This window comes from Macrotis lagotis, chromosome 7 (assembly GCF_037893015.1).
Source record: "Macrotis lagotis isolate mMagLag1 chromosome 7, bilby.v1.9.chrom.fasta, whole genome shotgun sequence".
NCBI classification, from domain to species: domain Eukaryota; kingdom Metazoa; phylum Chordata; class Mammalia; order Peramelemorphia; family Peramelidae; genus Macrotis; species Macrotis lagotis.
In genome coordinates, this window is record NC_133664.1 from 29,877,748 (window position 1) to 29,899,517 (window position 21,770).

The 21,770-nt window shown below is 44.8% G+C and overlaps 1 protein-coding gene across 1 annotated transcript in view; it reads right to left on the bottom strand.

Annotated features, from left to right (window-relative positions):
* NR1D2 (nuclear receptor subfamily 1 group D member 2) overlaps positions 1–21,770 on the bottom strand; it is a 47,729-nt gene that overhangs the window by 5,908 nt on the left and 20,051 nt on the right. The window contains exons 4-7 of the mRNA XM_074195703.1: positions 17,140–17,284; positions 15,043–15,674; positions 11,777–11,962; positions 1,002–1,212 (exon numbers count right to left, since the gene is read on the bottom strand). Coding sequence (XP_074051804.1) covers positions 1,002–1,212; positions 11,777–11,962; positions 15,043–15,674; positions 17,140–17,284 — 1,174 coding nt within the window. The remainder of the gene's footprint in view (positions 1–1,001; positions 1,213–11,776; positions 11,963–15,042; positions 15,675–17,139; positions 17,285–21,770) is intronic.

Here is a 21,770-nt window from a genome sequence, read left to right on the forward strand (position 1 = left end):
TTAGCAAAAAAAAACAGTCAAGAAAACTTCAAGAGACTTGTAAAGTTTGTCTGGAGAATAAAGCCCCCTTGGGCATAATCCCTTCAAGGGATTATTATCAGGGTGCTTCTGTTCAGGGATCACCTCTGGCAAAGAGTCCTTGGAAAAAGTGATAAATATGGGTGAAAGTGCTCCAGGCTTTAGGGGTGGCCAGCAGCCCTTCACCACCCAAGCGGGGCCCAGAGTTCGAGAAGCTTCTGCCCACCCCCCAGTTCTCAACATGGGCAGCAGGCCCTCATTAAACCTCAGCCCCATTCCTCCATGTCTCCACCAACACATCACAGAAGCTTAAGGGTGGAGCATGCTGATGTCCACCTAGCCCAGAGAGGTCTACTGGGTATCTCAACCACTCAGATGTGACCCAACCTGTGCCTCAGTTTCCTCACACACACAAAAACTGTCCCTTTTACAGGTTCCAGTCCATTTAACAAACATATCTTAAGTATATACTGAGTCACGGGGACACCAGAAACAAAAAATGCTGGTCATATTCTCAAAGAACAAAGGCCAGAGACCTGGGAGGGGGCTGGCAGGGATTTAAATGAGAGCTCAGTATGAGGTTTGCATTTCTAATAGAAAATGAGTGGAGAAGTACAGAGAAGATGAGGGAGGAGGAGCTCCTTTAGGTTTTGAGCGAACTAACACAGAGCCTCCATCAATCCACGTGCCTACAAATACCATTTGTCTAACTTCTATAATTTGTTGAAAGCTACGTCAGTGGAATGAAATAAGGCTGAAAAATGACCCACGTCTGGTAAATATTCAACAGAGTGGTGGCTTCTTGGGGCACAGCACCAGTGGACAAACAGACACAGTGCCCAGGCTGTGCCAGCTTTAACATGGTCACCCTCCTCCTAGGAGCTCTCCCTTGCCAGGTTCTCAGCTCCTTTAGCTCCCTGGGAGAGGATGGTCCACAGGCCCCCAGCGGGCTCTTGAATAATGACCCAGGATCAATGGACTACCTGCAGACACGAGGACGACGGCCGTGAACAAGCTCATCTCCTCATCGCTGAGCTGTAGAGAATTGAGCTTCTCACTAAACTCAAACATGGAGTTGAGCAGCTCCCCAGCTCCCATCAAGCGCAGATCGTCCACACTATACTTCTTTCCACTGAGAAAGGTCACAGTGCGCTCCTTTGCATCAAACAGTGATGCAAACCGTACCATTAACACCTAGCAAGAGAAAAAAAGCATGCTTTTAAAAATCCATTAATAATGGGGGTGATAATCAACCTTAATGGACTTGCTCATTCATCAGTGCAACAATCAGGAACAATTTTGGGATATCTGCAATGGAGAATACAACCCATATCCAGAGAAAGAATTGTGGAGTTTGAACAAAGACCAAAGATTACTACCTTTAATTAAAAAAAAAAAGTTATCTTATTATGTAATCTTGCTATCCTCTTATACTTTATTTTTCTTCCTTTAAGGATATGATTTCTCTCTCATCACATTCAACTTAGATCAATGTATACCATAGAAACAATGTCAAGACTAACAGACTGCCTTCTGGTGGGGGGGGGACAAGAATAGGGGAAAAAATTGTAATGTTCTAAATAAATAAATAACTTATAAAAATAATAATAACGGGGAGCTAGGTGGCAATGGATAGAGCACCAGCCCTGGAGTCAGGAGAACCCGAGTTCAAATCCAACCTGAGACCATTAATACTTACTCAGCTGGGAGACCTTTGGGCAAAAAAATGCATTATTAGTACCAAGCAAGCCAGCTTAATAACATTTAAGTCAATTAATCAGAAAGATCTTCGATATAAACCATGTAAAAAGAGTACTACTTCCAAATATTACTTTAAAATAAAAAGAATCAAAACCAGAAAATTAAAACAAGAAAAAAAGGAAGACAAACACCTGCTTATAATCACTTTTGTCTTTAAATGCTACAGATAATTCCCCTGTCCAAAGAGAATCTTCAAGGATTTGGTCTCGTAAATAACCCCATATTCATTTATACAGTAAAATGGTCAATTAGGAAAAGCTACCTGAGCCCTTTCTCTGATTCAACATCCACGAGTTAGTTTTTGGGAACAGGCGCCATCCTTTCCCTTCCTGCAGATTTTTGGGGCAACAAGCTTTAGGAGGTAGAAAAATACAACTTCTAAGGGAAATGTAAAGGAGCCAAAAGGAGCTCTCCCAAAAAAGCATGCTAACCCCTTCCGTCCTGCTCGCAGGGTGCGCTGAGGAGAGGAAGTGTGTCAGCATGGGCAAGACTCTGAGCTGTTCCCTTTGGGGCAGTACCCCACCCCACAGGGAACCTCTGCTGCCCCTGCAGACCCCAGCCAACCTGGGATCCGAGGACTAAGCCACACAAACTGAAATCAGCTCACTGTAGTAGAAGCCAGAATGTTAGCACAAGTCCTGTCCTGGGGCTCTTGAGAAGGGGGAGAGAGAAGAGAAAGAGTAGGAGAGATACAGAGAGAGGGGAGAGTGAATGAGGAGGGGGAGAGGGAGAGGGAGGGGGAGAGGGAGAGAGAGGGGGACAGAGAGAGCAGCAGTATTTTCTAAAGAATGGGGAGAGACCACTCTTTTCCTTTTGTGGGGATCAATTATACCCTTTCTTGTGGCTCTTCTCCCCCTCCCCATAATTAAAGATAAACTTTAGACCTGGTTACTACTGCACTAATTACAAATCATTCTCATCTGCAAGAGATTCATTTCCAAACCCTTTTCCCAACAGCTCTTGAAGGACAGTAAAGAACAGCTCCAATTCCTGGTAGGACAGACCCCGTCAAGGGACCAGCTTGACCATTGCCAGACCCCTCTTAGTTCACTTTCAAGCACATTCTTTTTAAACCTATCCTCCACTCTTCTCTGTCCACCAAGGCTCCAATATGCCTCTTCCAACTCTACTTCCTCCTCAATAAATTGTAGATCAGCAAAGCCTACAAGTAAAGCTTTTGTTTAATCATCCAGGGATGATTAAAATAGGATGTTTCTGACCTTAACAAAGTAACAAGAAAGATGTGTCTTCCACTCCAGAAGGAGCCCCAGAACAGAGAGCTACAAGGGGGGTGCTACCTCTTCTGTGATGTGTCTGAGGGTGTGCAAGCCTGGAAAATGCCTCCGTGTCTTCATCTCAGACAGAGGGCCAATAAGGACCTTCAACCTTCCCATGGGACCAGCTGATCCCAGATCAAGCCTCTGCAAACAGAGAAAGCCAGGTATTCTAGCGCCTACTGCTGAGACTGTACAGTTAGGTGGCTGGAAACTGTAAAGGTGCCACTGTTTTTAAGGACATCATATTTACACTAAACAAGCCAAGGAAATATGACATAGAAGCCTACTCTTGTGTCCCAAGTAAAATCCCTTCCTCAGAAGAGGTTCCATTTTCCTACCCTAAGAACCTACCAAGGGAACTAAGACACAATTCAGGTCCTTCCAGGGTCACGCTGTGGGGGCATGCGCTCGTGCAGCCCAGTCCCAGGAGACTGCTGGAGGACACTCCTGGTCAGCCTGGGGAACTTCAGTGACTTTAAGGAGCAGAGCTGGAGACGCACATGGCCAGAAGGGTCCCAAGGAATTGCTAAGTCTCATTCAGCAAAAGCTCTGTAGGAAGGAGCTTGACATCAACCGCAATATTTGCCCCACAAAAGGACAATTTTACTTTAAAAGTTCCTCTTTCAATATTTCTACTCTCCCCCCATCATCCACCCACCCCTTCATAGGGACAGAACTTCACATACAAGGTCAGATTTTTTTCCCCCACTGGGTTACAGGTTTTATTGAATTTTTTCCCTATTTTTCTTCTTTTTCTTTTAAGAAAAAAAAAAACTTTGTTCTGAGACTCAGCTCTCTGGGAGGAAGGAGGGGAAGGGATATAGGGGCAGAAATCAAAGCAATGTAAAAACAAAACACAATAAAAAGAATAAAAAGAAAGCCCCAGAGTTTAGCTTGCACAGGCAAAAATTAGCTTGTATTAATAGATAATTAATTATTGTTCTGATTGCATACTATGAATTGAAGGTCTTATCTTTCATTCTGGGTTTCCTGCAATAATTTACAATATAACCAGCATACCCAGATTAAATCACTATCATCTTTGAGTATTTGAAGGGCTACCAGAGGGAATAATTTGGCCCCAGGGCAGGAGGAGTGGTGGGGGGGAGATGTTCAGAAGCCTATTTCCACTGGATCTAAAACACAAAATTCTCAGAATGGAAGGGGTTCCACCTAGAGGTTATGTGAGGGCTTCTAGCCCTGGCAGGGAGGATGAGTGCCAAGTGGCTCCCTGAAGCCCCTGCTTGCCACCTGTGAAATGCTGGCAATCCGGGACATCTCTGACACCCCACTAGCTTCACAGCTCTCACAACCATCAAAATCTCTGGAGTTTGTGGCCTGCATGTACATGAGACAGAAAGGGAAACATGTAGGGCAGAGAATTCATTAGACTTTCAAAAGAACCATTTAGCATTTAACTGAATTATCAAACAAATTAGGAACAAGAACTGCTCCTGCTATCTCAACTTAAAATGTAAACACTATGGGAGGGACTCTGAGATGACATTGGGACTAGACTTGGATTCCAGAGGACCCAGCCTAAATCCTGGCCTGGACAAATTCCTAATTCTTTATTTGGAAAGCTCCAAAGGGGAGGGGAAGGGAATTAAGTATTTGTGAAGCCCCTGCTATGCCCCAAGTCCCCAAGAAGACTTCACAATAATGATGCCACCCAGGAGAGAGGGGCTAGAATGCTCCATTTGAACTCAGGTCTTCCAGACTCTGGGGGCCTCACAGTGGCTAATGGGTGGGGCCTTCCTGAATTCAAACTCAGCCTCAAACCCTTTCCTGCTGTGTGACCCTGGGCCAGTCACTTCACCCCGCTTGCCTCAATTTCCTCATCTGTAATATGAGCTGGAGAAGGGAACGGCAAACCATTCCCAGATCTCTGCCAAGAAAACCCCAAATGGGGTCATGAAGCCCTGAAACACTGGACTGAAAACACAGGCACTTCTGGAGGCCAGGCTTCTACCCACTGCACTACCCAGCTGCCTCATGGCCTTTCAATCTATAATCCTAAGGATAAAGAATGACATCAAATAATAACAAATGCTAAGGCCACAGAATTCAGACCCTTTTTTTATCATTATACTAACATTTTTGAGTCTCAAAATATGTCACTCCACAAATAGTCAGGAAAGACAAGAAGACATGACAGCCCACTAAGGAGGGGAACCTCACAGAAATTAATCAGACTAGTCTACTGCTCCAAGAAGCACCAGGTGGTTCTGGGCATTTTTAAAACCACAATTTGGGCTGCCCCAAAGAGAGCCTGGCACTCCCATGGTCAGCCCTCCCCCTCCTCATTCATGTGATTTCCTGCCTCTGGCTGCTCCAGCCAGTGACCCCCACGGGGTTGGTGGTCCTCACACATCTTTGAAGCTCTTCAGCCAGTTCTAGGCCACCATTACTTGGCCCAGGACCCTGGTTGGGGGTCCTATATTGTGGCAGGGCATTGCTTCTCCTTGCAGTCTCATCTGACCCTCTTTTTTGGGGTCCTCTCCCTTCTCTCACTATCATATCTATATTCATGCTGGGCTCCCAGAGAGCAGGACTATTTTGCTTTTGCCTCTGCATCTTCATAGTGCAGGGCAGAAAAGGGAAGAAACAGAGATGAAAAACAGCCTACTCTCTGAGGAAAAAACTGAAAAAACTATAAATGAACTTCCAAAAAAAAAAAAAGACTCCAGACCTGGATGGATTCACAAGCAAATTCTATCAAACATTCAAAAATAAATTAATTAAGCTATATGGGAAAAAATGAAAGCAAAAGAAGAAACTGCAAAATTCCTTCAAGGTCTTGAGAAACAAAGAGTGGTTCCAACAGAAAAGGAAAACTAGTCAACAATATCCCTGAATAACAACAGATACAAAAATTTTAAATAAATGCTTGGTGAAAAAGGTAAAAGAATATACCACAACAGTCATATACTTTGATGTGGCTAGATTTAATAGCAGGAATACAGGACTTAATATTAATAAAGCTACAAATTGAATTAACCACATTAATAACAAAACCAACAAAAATTATAATTCTATTAATGGATGTATATTAATGTGTTTTTGACAAAATACAAGTCATGTCTCCTAAAAAACAACAGAAAACAGAAGGAGCAATGGACCTTTCCTCAAAGATAAATAGTATATATTTAAAGCCAAGAAACTATGTACAGTGATGAGCCCTTTCCAATAAAATCCAAGGTGAAACAAGAATAAACATTGTCAGCACTTGAATCTGAAAAACAAGTAAGAATAGAAGACAAGAAAAAAAGAAGCAGCAAAAGGAATGCTTTTGCAGTGATGTGACACAATGGTGAACTTAAAAAACTCTAGATCCAAATGAAAAATTACTTGAAACAATCACTCAGCAAATTTACATGACATAAAATACATCCAACAATTCCTCAGCATCAACAAAACTCAGAAGGAAGAGGCAGAAAGAGAAATTCCATTTAAAGTAACAACAGAAGGTTGTAAAATACTTGGGAGTCCATAATCAAGAAACAAATAAGAATTACACAACAAAAATGATTCTCCAGAAATAGATGTATAATAATAATAATAGGGAAATTACCAATAGCTCTTGGATAGGAGTCAATACAATAAAAATTACCTACATTAATTTATTTATTCAATGCCATGCCCATCAAACTACCAAAAAATTACTTTACAGAACTAGAAAAACACTGATAAAATTCAAATGGAGGCAGAAAAGGTCAAGAATTATGAAAAGAATTGGGAATGAAAGGGGCCTAGCAGCGCCAGATCTCACACCATATTACAAAGCAGTAATTCTTCCAACTATTTGGTGCTAAGTTAAAAAAGAGACAAATCTGTAGCCATACAACATAGAGAAGGAAATGTATTTAGTGTCCTATTATTCGTTAAACAAAGACCCAGTCATTGGAATAAGGACTCACTATCTGCACCAAAATGCTAGGAATACTGGACAGCAGTATGGAAGAAATTAGATTCAAAACCTCACATACCATTCTAAAATAAGCTATAAATGGATATATGACAAAGAAAAGTTACATAGTAAACAACTTATAGAAAAATGGAAAACATCATCTATCAGGTCTGTGGGTAGAAGAAAAGTTCATAATGTAACATAGGATTGAGAAGATTACAGAAGATAAAAGAAATCATTTTTATTCCAGAAAACTAAAAAGTTTTGCACAAATAGAATAATCTATAATAAAAAGGATAACAAATAATTTTACAACAAGTTTCCCTAGGTCTTATGTCCTATATAACATTACATACATGTCTATAAACACACACATACACACATGTGTGAGTGTATATGTGGAGCTGGTTGAAATTTAGATGAAGTCTTCCCCAACTGATGACAGTCTAAGGATCTAAATATGCCATTTTCAGGGAGGAGACTCAGACTATCAAACGTCATCCAAACCAATTAGAAAAATGCAAATCAAAGTAATTCTGAGATTCCACTTCCCGCCCCTCAGACTGGCAAAGACAACAAAAACGGAACACGGTAACTGTAGGAGGGGCTGTGGGAGAACGGGCACCCAGACACTGCTGGGCCTGTGCAGGGGCTCATTCATTTCTGGAAAGCAAACAGAAATTCTACACAAGCCCTCTGACCCAGCAACACCAAGGCTGGGCCGGTACACAAAATAGAAAATGTGAAGTTCCTTTGGGACTAGCTGCTCAGGATGTGCTAGATTCCTGCCGGCTAGCCTATCCCTAACCAGGTGAACGCTGGAGGGTGGGAGGCAAGGGGACAAGATCTCCAAGATCTCCTAGATCTCCAGAGCTCCCCAGTCCCCGTCCACTCCCACTCCCGTGGCACTTAGTAAAACAAGGCTCTGGCGCTAGAGGGCACCAGGTGACAAAGGTTCACAGCACTCCCATACACAAATCCCTAACAAGAAAACATGAGAAAATCTCCTTTTTGTGCATGTACAGAAATAAATACACCAGAACACAAGCTGAGGAAGAAGCACAAGGTCCACTGGGGCAGGTACGCAGACCGACTGGGACTAAAGATACAGACGAGCACAAGCTGAGCCAGAGCAGAAGAGGAAGACAGCTGTGGCCAACCGGCAGGCCTCCAAGAAACCCAGGCTTCTCCTCCATAACAACAGCCCCCTCTGCCAGACCAACATCACCCCATGTGTGTGACGTGGGAGACGTGTTCACTGAAGAACCAAAAGCCCTGGAAAGCTGAGAATATCCAGCGTTGTCAAGTCATGGAAGTAGTTGAAGGCTGGAGAGTCTGAGGGACCTGTTCTGGAAGGCAGCCCCAAGAGGACACCATCCCCACGAAGGCCCATGTGCAAAGGAGGCGAGTTCTCAGTGCTCGGAGCGCGCCAGGCGCAAGAGGGAAATAACCCGTTAGTGCTCACAAATACATGACTTGTGTTTACTAAGGGCATTAACAACAAACAACTGGTGAATTGATGAAAACTTGGTGCCTCTCCAGAAGAGGCAGTCAAGGATCCAACACCGGGGATATAGATTCTATACCAAATCTCATCCTCGACAGGCCAGGGAAATCAAAGTTCACCGGTCAAGCTGACCAGCTTAACCCAAACATCAACCTTCGACAGATGAAAGAAGCAGCAGCAGAACCTGACAAAACATTCAGAAGGATGGAGAACATGAGGCACCGAGTATTTGGGGAAATGATAAACAATGTGTATGTGGACTGCTTTCCCTCGGGCAGATTTTCTACTGCAATCAGAGGATGTCAAAGGAGAGTCCTCCATTATCAATTCATCGACGGCAGAATCTGGGTAGCTGGCCACGTTCTGCTGCTTTTTAAAGAAAGTCAGGGGCAGCTAGGTGGCACAGTGGGAAAAAGCACCAGCCCTGGAGTCAGGAGTACCTGGGTTCAAATCCGGTCTCAGACACTTAATAATTACCTAGCTGGTCTTGGGCAAGCCACTTAACCCCATTGCCAGCAACCTAAAAAAAAAAAGTCTCTGAAATCAAACGAAAAAAAGAAGTCCACAGGCTCCCAGGATGCTAGCATTCCAGCATGGGGGCACTAAGGAACTCCAATGAGCCAAACGGAGTATCCATGAGCTTCATCTGTAGAACAGGTCCTGGGCCAATCAAAGGCAACATCAATGCTGGAGAACTGAGGCTTCAACAGTTCAAGAACATCCCAACCAAAACTGTTTATAAAAGCATCTGGTCTTTTTCCCCAAATGGCAGTGTCAAGAAATTATGTGTGGAAGAAAAACACTGCAACAACAGTGTTTTAAAATCAAATACAATGCAAACAGATCCACAAACATTTGACTGCAGGCTTTGATGTCAACATTCTGCTCAAGGATCCCTACCTAAACTTTCTTTGCACCCTGCAGACTAAGTCCAGTGACAAACACCTTCCAGCTGGCTGAGCAGGTGGGCAGCATCAGGGAAAGTCTTGGGCCTGGCCACCAGGGGACAAGGGTAACCCAAGACCCAGCAGAATGTGTTGGCACCAACAGTGGGAGGAGGATGTGGCTGATGCTTCTCATTTTTCTGAACCTCTCCTATTGATGTAGAGAACAGAGACCAGGGTGGGATGAGGAGTGCAGAGGGCAGATGCCAGCAGAGAATGAAAGAACGTCCCAAAAATTCAATAATGAGCTCTGTGTGGCAGAACACTTAAAGCATCTGGGCAAGCTAAGAGCTCAACACTGAGAGACAAGCCAGGTGTCCTGGACCAAAACAGTGCGGGTGGAAGTTCAACACAAAGATGCCAGCCCAGCCCAGAGGGATCTCCAGCAGTGACCCTGAGACTGGTTGTTCTATCGCTGACACCCAGTACCAGCACTGATCCTCTTTTCTACCTGAGTCTCTTTCCTTCAAAATTTCACTCAAGTGCCGACTTCTCCATGAAGCCTCCCTGCAGCAGAAAGTATCTCGGTAGCTACTCTCTATGTACTCTGTGTCTTTACCTATTCATTCACACTGTCTTCTCCTGCACACGCACACGCACAGACACACACACACACACACACAAATACACATGCACACACTCACTCAGGCACACACTCATGTACAACAGGCATTCACAGGCATGCACACACACACACATGCAGACAGGCACACATGCACGCACACACAGGCATGCATGCATGCAAGCACACATACACTCACTCTTTAATGAATGCTTGCTAATAGACATATCAGACGGCATGGGCATGCCTAGGTTTCTTCCTTCACTCAAACAGGAAGGTCCCTATGTGATCATGTTTTTATTGAGACTGGAGTTTATCACCTGCAGAAAACTTACAATTTTCCAAGAATCACTTCCAAAAAAGCAGCTTCCCTCCAACCCCCAGGCATCATAAGCTTCTTGTCTCTGGTCTCAGGACTACAGATAATCCACCAGGAGACAAAGGGGGACTAAAATACAGAGGAGACTAGGCAGCCTGGCAGGTCCTCTAGCTTAGACACAGTACAGGTGTTAGAGCCAGACATATATTCTTAAAACCATCCCTCAGGACAAGCTTTCCAGCTTCATCTTCATCATTTTCCTAAGGCCAGACAGGACCCCCAGCCCTAGCATTCCCAGAGCCCCAGTCTTCCTGCTCTCTGAGCTGGCCCTACACACCTGAATGGAGACCCACTCAGACATCACAAAACAGAGAGCCTGGAGACCCAAGCACAACACGATGCCCATGTCCTCTGGCATCTGATGGTCTTCCCGCGGCCCCAGAGGGTGCCTTTCCTCACCACTACTCCATCCATCCTGCTTCACAAACCAGCCCAGGTGTCTTCATTGCTGTAAGGCATTGGTGGAGGCCCCAGTCATCAACACTCTCTCTCTCTCTCCCTCTCTCTCTCTCTCTCTCTCTCTCTCTCTCACTTCCCACAGCCTGGAGTTCCTCGGCACAGCCTTCACCTGGGCTTCTTTGTAGCCCGCTGCCTTGGCCCTGAGAGAAGAGGAGCTCCTGGAGGGGAGGCACCACTCCTTTCCTGTTCCTGCATGCTCTGCACCTGGCGCTGGGCTGCCCTGCCAATGCAGGCACCAATGAGAATCTGTCCAGCAACTACAATTGAATGACTACTGGGTGAAAGCCAAGACATAGCGACACCTCCGAACGCTGATGTTCACCCTGAGACTGTGCCATTGCCCCCAAAGAGGACCCAGAAGGGACCTGGCGGGACCACAAATACTCAGGCTGTGATCACACCTTGCAACATCTTCTATTTCATGAAGATGAGGAGCTCCCAGGGGAAGAAATCCCTCCTCCAAATCCCTGCTGTCCCTGACAGTCTCATGGCCTAGCTCAGGGTCATAGAGGCAGTCCGCGGAGGGAGGTCTCACAAACTTGATACACTTAAGAACTCTGACCAACCAGGATCCTGAAGGACTGAGGAGGAAGCAGGCAGGCTACCCTCCTGCCTCCTGACAGAGAGGAAAAACCTTGAGGAGCAGAAGAGACATCCATTTGGAAACACTGTCAACACAGGAATTTATTTTGCTTTACTTTGCTTATTTTGATTTTGGTTTTCTATTAAATTAGGAGAAATGGAAAGGAGAGAAAATAAATGCCTGTTCATTAAAAACTAAAATTTTAAATTAAAAACTACATCCATACATACATGCAAGCATACAAATCTCATAGGCAGATCTTGAACCCAGGCTTGGGAACAGCCTTGTAGCAACTAGGACCCATTGCCTTTAAAACAGTTCCTTAACTGATAAAAGACTAAAAATGTTCACCAAAGGATGACATGCATGGGCTCACCTCAAAGGTCCCTGCCTTTAAAAGGTTGACCTGGTCGTGCTGGGAAAGATCTCTGAACCCTGGGATTCGCTTGGCAAACTCAACCACTTCTTTCACTGCTGGGGTAAAACTCATGGAAAATTCTTCCCAGATTTCATGACCTGATTTATGAGGATCCACGTATGGAGACTTACTCATTGGACACACCTGGAAGACACCAAATAGAATGACTCCTTAAAAAGAGAGAACTAAAAAGCAAATCCACAAGTCAAGATTCTTAGCAGTACAGGCATCCCACAATAGCCCTCCCCAACCTTCCCAGGCCCATGAGCACGCATAATAGCGCATTCCCATTTCCTTGCTCTGGAGCTTCAGAAACTAACCCTAAATATCTCCTATTATGGAGCATGTGTGACTTCAATCTGAAGTACTACAAGGATGACAGGGACCCCCAAGTCCATGTGCAAATGACCTTCTGTTACTAGAGGTCCCACAGCCGCCCTCAGCTAGATCAGGCTGTGCAGTTTGGAGGAATGGGAGGGGCCTGTGGTTTCACTGACTTGGAAGGGAGAGATGAAAGAGAAGAAAGGGAAGGAGGAAGAGCACGAGGCAGGGAGAGAGGCAGAGCTGGGCTGGCAAATCTTCCACTGGCTCCCAAGTTTCCAGGGGATCCCACAGAATCTGAACAGTAGAGCAGACTCTTTCTTACCAACTAGGGCCATTATTTATCTGCCCACATCAGGCACCTGCCTTTCTGCCCCTGACATGCTCTGTTATTATGGATAGTAATGGCTTTTAAAAGAGTGCTTTTAGACTTCTTTTTCATAATGAAAAACCAAGGCAAGTAGTGGGCCCTTGGAACTACAAAGGATATCCAAGGTTGATGTTTCAGAAATCATGGAAGGGTCATTGACGTAAATGAGCTTCCCTATGAGAATTAAATTGGACACTTTGGAAAATTCAAGTCATTTCTCAATATGGACCAAAAGGGGAAAAAAATAGCTATCTGCTTTCTTTTGAAAGCAGCCATTCTGCAGTCAGTCTGCCAGGGATAGAAACCCGATAGGAGCGATGCTTCCGGGCAGCAGCAAGCGGACTTAGAAAACCACAAATGAACAGAAGCGATGCTGTGTTGAGCCTTTCTGATTGCTCCCCACTTCCCCTTTGCAACGCAATCTGCCACCACCTTCCAAGGCCTCAGGGCCCCCAGTACCACATGCTGCCTCTAAGGAAGCCTCAGAGTCTCTCCTCCTGTAACTCCAGGGTCTGCTTCCTGGTCAACAGCAGGGTCAGCTGCAGACCACTCTGCTATTCAATCAAGATGTGAGCGAACCAGAGCTGAACTTCCATACATTGGAGAAATCACTAGATGGCGGCTAAAAAGAGACTGACCCACGCCATTGCTGGCTGCCCTCCATCCTTCTCAACTGTCACCTAGGATGCGCACCAGGAGACAGCTCTGCCTGGGGGAAAGGCTACAAAACCAGACCCAGGACATGGGGGCCAAGCTCACTTCAGCCTCAAAGGGGCTGCTCAGGCTGGACAAAGAGGACAAAGAAGACATCTGCTGAGAAAACAGAAGACAATGGACTGGCCAGTCAGCTGGAGGAAAAAACCAAGCCCCAACCCGGGACCACATGGGTTGTTAATCCCACGATAACAGCTATTCCAGGCTGAACTCTGACAAGAGATGAACATTGCATGTCAGGGATCTGTTCCAGAACATTAGCAAATGAGAAATCTGTGAAGAAAGAAATTTTGCTAATGCTCTCTATTCCCAAAAGTTGACCCATATGGATATTTCTGAGAGAATCCTTAAAATGGATTTTGTCAAAATAACTTTAAACTCTCAAGTAACAGAAATCCTAGTACAAATTCTGAAGCAAAAAAAACTGCTTTGCTTACCTGTTTTTTTGTAGGTGGTGAGTCTTGGATTTTGTGTTGGGATAAAAAAAATAGTTTCTTAAAAAAAAATCATTCTAATTTGATAAACATTGCATACCATAAAAGGGGGGGGGGGGGGGCTGCATGTCCTGTAAGGATTTTCCCTTAGAATATCTGAATTCACTAGCGCAGAATGCTAATAAGCTGGTCCATCCAGAAATATTCCAAATTGGAAGTTTGATGGATATCAGTCAATGTTACACATAAGTAGGTACACAGGAAAGTCATTTAAATATCTCACTTTGATGGCAGGAAGATCTGGGTTCAAGTCCTACCACTCATATAAATAGGCTGTGGGGCCTTGAGCTAGGCATTTGACCTTTCAATGCTCTAAGATCCTGCAGAAAGGGTGCTGCTGGCCTGCACTGGCTGAGGGAATGTCCTCAACGTGGAGCTCCCTCTGCCAATAAGTTATTCCAGAATTCCAGAATGAAGTACTAAAGCAGAGTGAGGAAAACAGTGGCTCCCTCCCTCCTTCTTAGAGGCAGCATGGTGCAAGACAGATTTTGAAGGTGGGGATGGCAGAGATGTTGTATATGTAATTGTTATAAGATGTAATTTAGAGGAGGCAGTTAGGTGGCGCAGTGGATAGATCACCAGCCCCAAAGTCAGGAGGACCCAAGTTCAAATTCGGCCTCGGATATTTGATACTTATTAGCTGCTGAGACCTTAGGCAAGTCACTTAACCCCACCACCCCCAAAAAACAAAAAAAAATGCAATTGGGAAACAACTCACAAAATAAAGAAAAATAGAATTCAATACAGATAATGTTAATTTGTGGTTCTCTAAATCAATACACAGCCTGTAAGGAACAGAAGCTCTGATATTAACTGTCTTAAAAAAGGATTTATGTTCTAAAACTTAACTTTAGAAAATTATTTCACCAAGGGGGAAAAAGACACCTCATGATTTGCATAAAATCCTAATCTTACCCAATCAAATCAAATAAGTACACCTAAATCTCATGAAATCAAGTCATTTAGCAAATGGAAGATGTTTATTAAAAACTAAACCATCTGACTTAAAAATTCTGCACAAAATTGATGTCAGAAATCTCTCAGGTTTTTTGAGTCCCAGCACTACTCACTTATTATCACACCAAAATTAAGAAATATTTAGGGGTGGCTAGGTGGCCACGTAGTAAAGCACCGGCCTTGCAGTCAGGAGTACCTGGGTTCAAATCCGACCTCAGACACTTAATAATGAGCTAGCTGTGTGGCCTTGGGCAAACCACTTAACCCCATTTGCCTTGCAAAAACCTTACAAAAAAAAAAAAAGAAAAAAAGAAATATTTGAACAGTCCTTAATTTAAGGAGAGCAAAAATAATCAACATCACTATACCAGATGCATTCTCCCTCCAGTGTTGCACAGGTAACTATTCTTGTTCTCATTCTGAGAAAATCCATCAACTGGGATTTGATCACATACTCTTTGAGTATAGCCATTGGAGAAGTTCATACAGTGTCCATTTGTCATGCAAATGGAACGCCCACTTGGATAATGCAGGACGCTCCTCCCTTTGTACTGTCCACCCAGGTGGTGTGGGCTCTCTCCACTGGGGTAATGGCCACCTCCAAGCCCACTGCTACAATGGTCATGGTTTAAAGTATACTGCTCCAGGCTCTTTGGAATCCTTTCTCCCCTCGGATGTTGCATGACCTCGGCAGAGTTCTCCTGCTGTTCTTGGTTATACATAAAGGTGTCCTGATGGGCTCTGGTCACCATGCCAATGACTTCTTCCTTCGCAAAATCTGAAGGGGGAGGAGAGGGACTTTTCATGTTCTCCTGCTGCATCTGGGGTTTGGGTCTCAGCTGTTCCTGGGAGGGTGAGGTTATCTGTCCATGACGTTCCACTAAGGCTTCACTCTGCAAGTGACCACTGAACTGACTGGTCATCATGGTCTTCATGGCACTCTGCATTTCCATCAGCATCCTTTGTTTTTCACGCTTTGGAATCCGACCAAATCGAACAGCTGGTAAAGAGAAAGATATCTAATTCTTATTTAAAATGTGGCTATTGAGTCAAACAAAATAAAAATTGTTTTATACATATATATGTGTATATATATGTGTGTGTGTATATATACACACACACACACACACACACACACACACACATATCAAGCTTCTAGTCATTTAATCAAGGACTATCTCTATGCCCCTAGGTTTGATGGCTAGTGGTCAATGCTACAACGTTATACAATGTAAAAAAGAATCATTGAGACATCTCACTTTGAAGACAAGAAGATCTGGGTTCAAGTCCCACCCCTAATATAAATAGACTGTGGGGCCTTGAAACAGGCATTTGGCCTTTCAATGCTCTAAGATCCTGCAGAAAGGGTGCTGCTGACCTGCACTGGCTGAGGGAATGTCCTCAACGTGGAGCTCCCTCTGCCAATAAGTTATCAGACAATAAAGGCACTATCTCTACCCTCCTCCTAGGCCTACCTGGAGCATGAGTAGTCATGCTTCCATGCTGATGCCCTTCCCAAAAATCTTCCCCTTGCCAAATCACATTAATGGCCTTACTCTTGACACCTAATAACAATCACATAAGCTGCTTCTCAGAGAAGAAAATTTTTTAAAAGATCAATAAAATTTACACAGAGAGAGAGAGAGAGAGAGAGAGAGAGAGAGAGAGTTTGTGCAACTGATAAACGTATAGTATTCAATTCTCAAACTCTGTTCTCAAGATCCAGCTTGATGCAATGTCCCTTTTTGGATCACCAGAGAACAAAGAAGTTTGAGTAACCTGAGGACTGTCTCTGGAACTGTCCCAAGGATTCTCCCTAAGTAACCTCACTGACCATGGCTTGGTGAAAAGTCCACGCCACCCTCTGCTAGACTATCCTAAGAGCTGAAAAAGAGGTGCCAGCCAGAGAGAAGATGAGGTCTCTGCAGAGAAGACGAGGACAATCCTGAGGATCACCCTGCTTTTTTTGTGTGGAATATCACAAAAACCACCTGGATCACCTCCTGTAGGCTACAAGACTTCATTTACATTTTTTTTTCATTTAATCTACTTTCCAAACACCCAAATTCTAGCCCTTCAAGGATATTCACATCAGACTGGGTTAACAGAGAGACAAGGAGAGGAATGCCAGGTGTCATACCTGAGGGCTCCCTAATGAAAGCAAGTAAGGTGTTTTTGCAACAAAACCCCAAAGTACTGTTAAAGAAAACAAGTTATTTGGGGAGAAACCAATGTAGAGTATGTTTGGACAAAATCCAGCATGGGACAGTAAGGGGGAAGAAGCCCTGGGCATTTCCACTTTCATGAGCTGGGAACCCTCAAAAGACACCCAAAGGTGATTTCTGTCAAGTCCCTGTAAACTAATGAAAAGACCTCAAGGGCAAGGCTGGACAGTCTGCAGGGGGTGCATGTCCCCATCCAGAGCCCCAGGGTTCCACAGGTGGCTCCATGCTTGGGGCACCTACCATCCCGTGACATCCCAACAGACAGACATTTCTTGAAGCGGCATTGCTGACATCTGTTCCTGTTCATCCTCATGATAGAACAGTTCTCATTCTTCAAGCACTTTTTATACTGGATATTCTGCTGAATACTTCTCCTGAAGAACCCCTAAGAACAAGGAGACATACAAAACCAGCTTCAAAAATCAGAATCTGGTTTTCTTTATAAGAACCTCAATGCTGAGATGAGCAGAACCAGAAAACACTGTACATCCTAACAGCAATATAGGGGTGATAATCAACCTTGAAGGACTTGCTCATCCCTTCAGTGCAATAACCAGGGATGATTTGGGGCTGTCTGCAATGGAGAATACCATCTGTATCCAGAGAAAGAGCTGTGGAGTTTGAACAAAGACCAAGGACTATTACCTTTAATTTAGAAAAAAAAAACTACTACCTTATTGTCTGATCTTGTTATCTCTTATACTTTATGTTTCTTCCTTAAGGACATAATTTCTCTCTCATCACATTCAATTTGGATCAATGTATACCATGGAAACAATGTAAAGACTGGCAAATTGCCTTCTGTAGGGGGTGGGGGGAGGGAAGTAAGATTAGGGGAAAAATTGTAAAACTCAAAATAAATAAAATCTTTATAATGCAAAAAAAAAAAAAAAAGAACCTCAACGCTGCTCCAGGCTGGTCTTCATCAACATCCCACTTATTAGGATACCTTCTGTCTACATCTCCTGTCAGCAGTCCCCGATCAGGGTGCCCTCGTGGTCATGGCAGGACATCAGACACCCACCAGCAGCACTTACCCCAAACCTCCCATTCAGTCCCCTACTGCAAGTGGCTGGGCATTCCCCAGCCTCCATGCGCATCCCAGATGCTCCAGATCCCTATCTAACACCCTAAGCAAACAAAGACTCCAGAAAAGAGGTAGCTACAGAAGATCGGGGACTATGTTTTAGTTGACTTTGGGGCTTGCTTTTTTTTTGTTTCATTTGTTTTGGTTTTTTTGGTGGTTTTCTGGATTTGCTCTGGCCACTGATAAACAGCTAATTTTCTTCAGCTCAATGCTCAGTAATGTTCAGATAATTCAGGTTATCGGAGGCTCTGGAGATGAAAACAAGGGGCCAAATGGAATCAGAGGAAGATGGATCCGGGTGTCGTTGGATCCAGTATCCTCCTATGCCCAAAGCTGAATGTTTCCATGTCCAAAGAGCAAGGTCGCCCAGCAACAGAGGTGGCAGCTGAACCTGCTGCTCTGCCCACTGTCCCATCAATCTTCTGGAAGTATGCATTCCACCTGATTTGAAGATGGCAAGCTTGGCCTCCCTTCTTGGAAGCCCCCAGGGCCAAGTCCAGGTCTTGACAAGCACGAGCAACACGTCTGCCGACTGATTTTTAAAGCAGGAACTGGGTTAATGACCAAGAGTGAAAAGTTCACCTCTGAGCTTTTTTAGAATCTTTTGTTCATTTTTGTTGCAAAGCTGTGGCTGCGGCTTCCTTGTGGTAGGGCGCTCCCTCTTCCAGGGCAGACCAGCAGCAGCTCACATCAGAGAGCTTCGAGGGCATCCCCTAAGGCTGGGATATTGGAGGGCAGGGGGTGGCAAGGCAGTGTGACAGGCAGGACTCGCCATTCCAAAAAGCGGCCTCCCTCCTCTTTTGTGGGAAACAGGTTCAAGGGCTTGAGAACTCTGGTGACGACAGTGCACTTCTGGGGTTCTGGGCAGTCCCAGAAGGAATTTAAGCTTGCCAATGACAAGAAACTGCAAGTTCCAGGGGCCCAGACTGCATTTTCCTCCCGGCTAGGCATCAAAGGCAAGTTAGGAGCTGACAAAGAAGCCGGGGTCAAGAATGGTCTTGTGATTTCTGGAACCCAGCTCACTACATGGGATGGACATGGAGGACCCCTGATGCCATCCCATCCCTGGAAGGAACACATCTGTCAATAGGCTGGGGGAGGGAGAAGACTGTCTATTTTTACCCCCCAAGTTAGAGACCATGGAGAGAAGCCACAGAGAGGGTGGAATCGCTGCCAAGAGAACAGACAAAAATCCAAGAAAGGGAAACAGGAGAAAACCTCCAGGGCCAACACATCTCTATCCAGACCTTAATGAACTGACAAGAGGAAGCAGAGGTGCTGGGCAAGGTTCCCAAGGCCCTGAGGGTATGGGGGCACAGGACCAGACTACACTCCGGGGGGGGGGGCCAGAGGGGAATCAAAGGGGAGCAGCAGGACAAAGAGCATGTGGCTGAAGGTAAAAGGAGAGGGAAACAAGTCCCATCAGCCAGACAGCAAGGGCTTTGAGAGAATATCCCAACATCTGCCAAAGTGCACTCTCTCGCTCTCTGTCTCTCTCTCTCTCCCTCCCTCCCTCCCTCCTAAAAACAGAATAGTTAATCGCTTCTTGACATGTCTAGGAAGTAATTTCATCTTTAAAATGGTGGAAGAATCAACTAGGGGACATTCTATTCTGGATTGAGTCTTACCAATGTCATAGTTGGTGTCCATACTTTACTCTGGGGGAAGTAAACACTTTCTCTTGGACTTTGTGATAGAGGAGAAGATAGATAGATAGATAGATAGATAGATAGATAGATAGATAGATAGATAGACAGACAGACAGACAGAGATAGATAGACAGACAGATAGATAGCTATAGAAGATATATAGATCCTTTGTGATAAGAGGAGAAGATGTAGAGAGATAGTTTGACAGGTAGCTGAGATTTCAAGGATTCCATGGACTAATGCCCAAGAGGGAGAGAAGTGTTCAAGAGAGAAATTTAAAGACACAAAGGGAAACAATTCCAACCAGGAGGAACAATGGGATTTATCTGAAGAGACCAAAGTGAATGTCCAGTCATATAAGAAGATGTGAGCAAGACTTGGCAGCAGAGGATGAGTAAAAGGGTGGCCCAGTTCTGAAAATACTGCCAGCAATGAGCTGAGGCTGGCAGAGGACGTGAAGGACAAAAGCAGGGCAGGGGGGGTAGCTCTAGTGATAGGAAAAGCAGAAGGAAAGAAGCAATAGGACCAAAAGGAAATGACCTTTATTCTGAAAATGACAGAACAAAAACTCAGAGTTGAAACCATAAATAAGTAAGAGGAGGGTAAAAGTGTGTCTGGCTGTCCTGGATGAATCTAAGTTGCTGGGCTTAGGTGGGCTCTACTTCATCAGGCCGATGGGATGGCTGAACCACTGTCCCAGATACTGGGGAGATCAAAGGAAAGGAGAGGGGCGCCACAAGGTTTTGTTGTTTTTTCGCTCATTTCAGTCATGCTCAATTCTTCATAATCCCATGTGGAGTTTTCTTGACAAAGATACTGGAATGGTTTGCCATTTTCTTCTCCAGCTCTTTTTACAAATGAGCAAACCGAGGCAAACAGGATGAAATGATATGCCCAGAGTCACACAGCTAGGAAGTATCTATAGCTGAATTCAAACTCAGCTCTTCCTGACTGCAAACCTGCTGCACCACCTACCTGCCCCAAGGTTAGAAAAGAGAAAATGCTACCCTAATTTTCAAATAACAGCAGAGGTGTAAGATTAACTGGATATGATAAGACATACATCAACAGGGTAAGAAGAAAGTCTTACATTTAGGGAACAAAAAATCAGTTTCATGGAGAAGCCCAAAGAATATATGGGGGAAAGGCCCTGGGGGGTGGGGGTGGACATCCAGCTCCGGGGGATGGCAGGCACCTTTTAATTAGTTCATGAAATCTAAAAATATACTCAGGAGCGTAGAACTTCCAGGACCAGAGAGATGAGAGTCCTGTTTCATTCTGTCCTGCTCTGACTGTTGGGACCTTTGTGGTCACTTCTGGTAACACTTAGCTAGAGAGTGTCTAGAGGAGGCAATCAAGATGGAGAAGGGTCTGACATAGGAGGACAGTTTAAGACAATGAACCTAGAGACATGCTGCCTTCAGGTATGTTGGATGGGATTCAACTCCCTTTGCTTGCCCTCAGGGCACAGAAGTAGGCAGAGTGGCAGGTACAAGTGGCCAAGAAAAAGACTCTGGCTGGACATCAGGAGAGGAAAGGTCTGCTTGCCTCCAGAGAAGCTGTCTTCAAACAGAGGCCAGGCGGCCCTCTGCTGGGCCCCGTCAATGCTTCTCCATCTAGACATGCCCTTTCTCGCTTCAGTAAGACTGCCAGTAACTATATACAAACAGAATCTTTATAAAGGAGAGAAGATGCTGGACCAGTTTGCGGGCTCAGCAACCTGGTCAGTCCTCAGGAGCCCTCTTTTGGTCAGTGAAGTCATCGCTGTGCCTGGCCCACTCTGTCAAAGGGCCACTAAACCTGAATAGGGCTGGACTGTCATTCATCTGAGGATCTTCCTCTGTATTTGCTCCCTCAGGGAGGGCCAACACTTCCCAAAGTAGCCCAGGTGTGGCCTGATGGAAGGATCCAGCCCTGAGATGGAAGGCCTTCACTTGGACAGGGGGCGATCCACTCTGCCTTCCTCCAGGGTCAACCAAGCCTGATGGATTTTGTCCAAGAATCTCAAGATCCATTTAATTTAGATTTGTTCTCCTCACAGCCGAGTAATGTACTTCACTGCCACAGTGAAGACACAGAAGATATATCATTCACATAGCTAAGCATGAGGCTTTACATGTTAGAACTAGTAACAA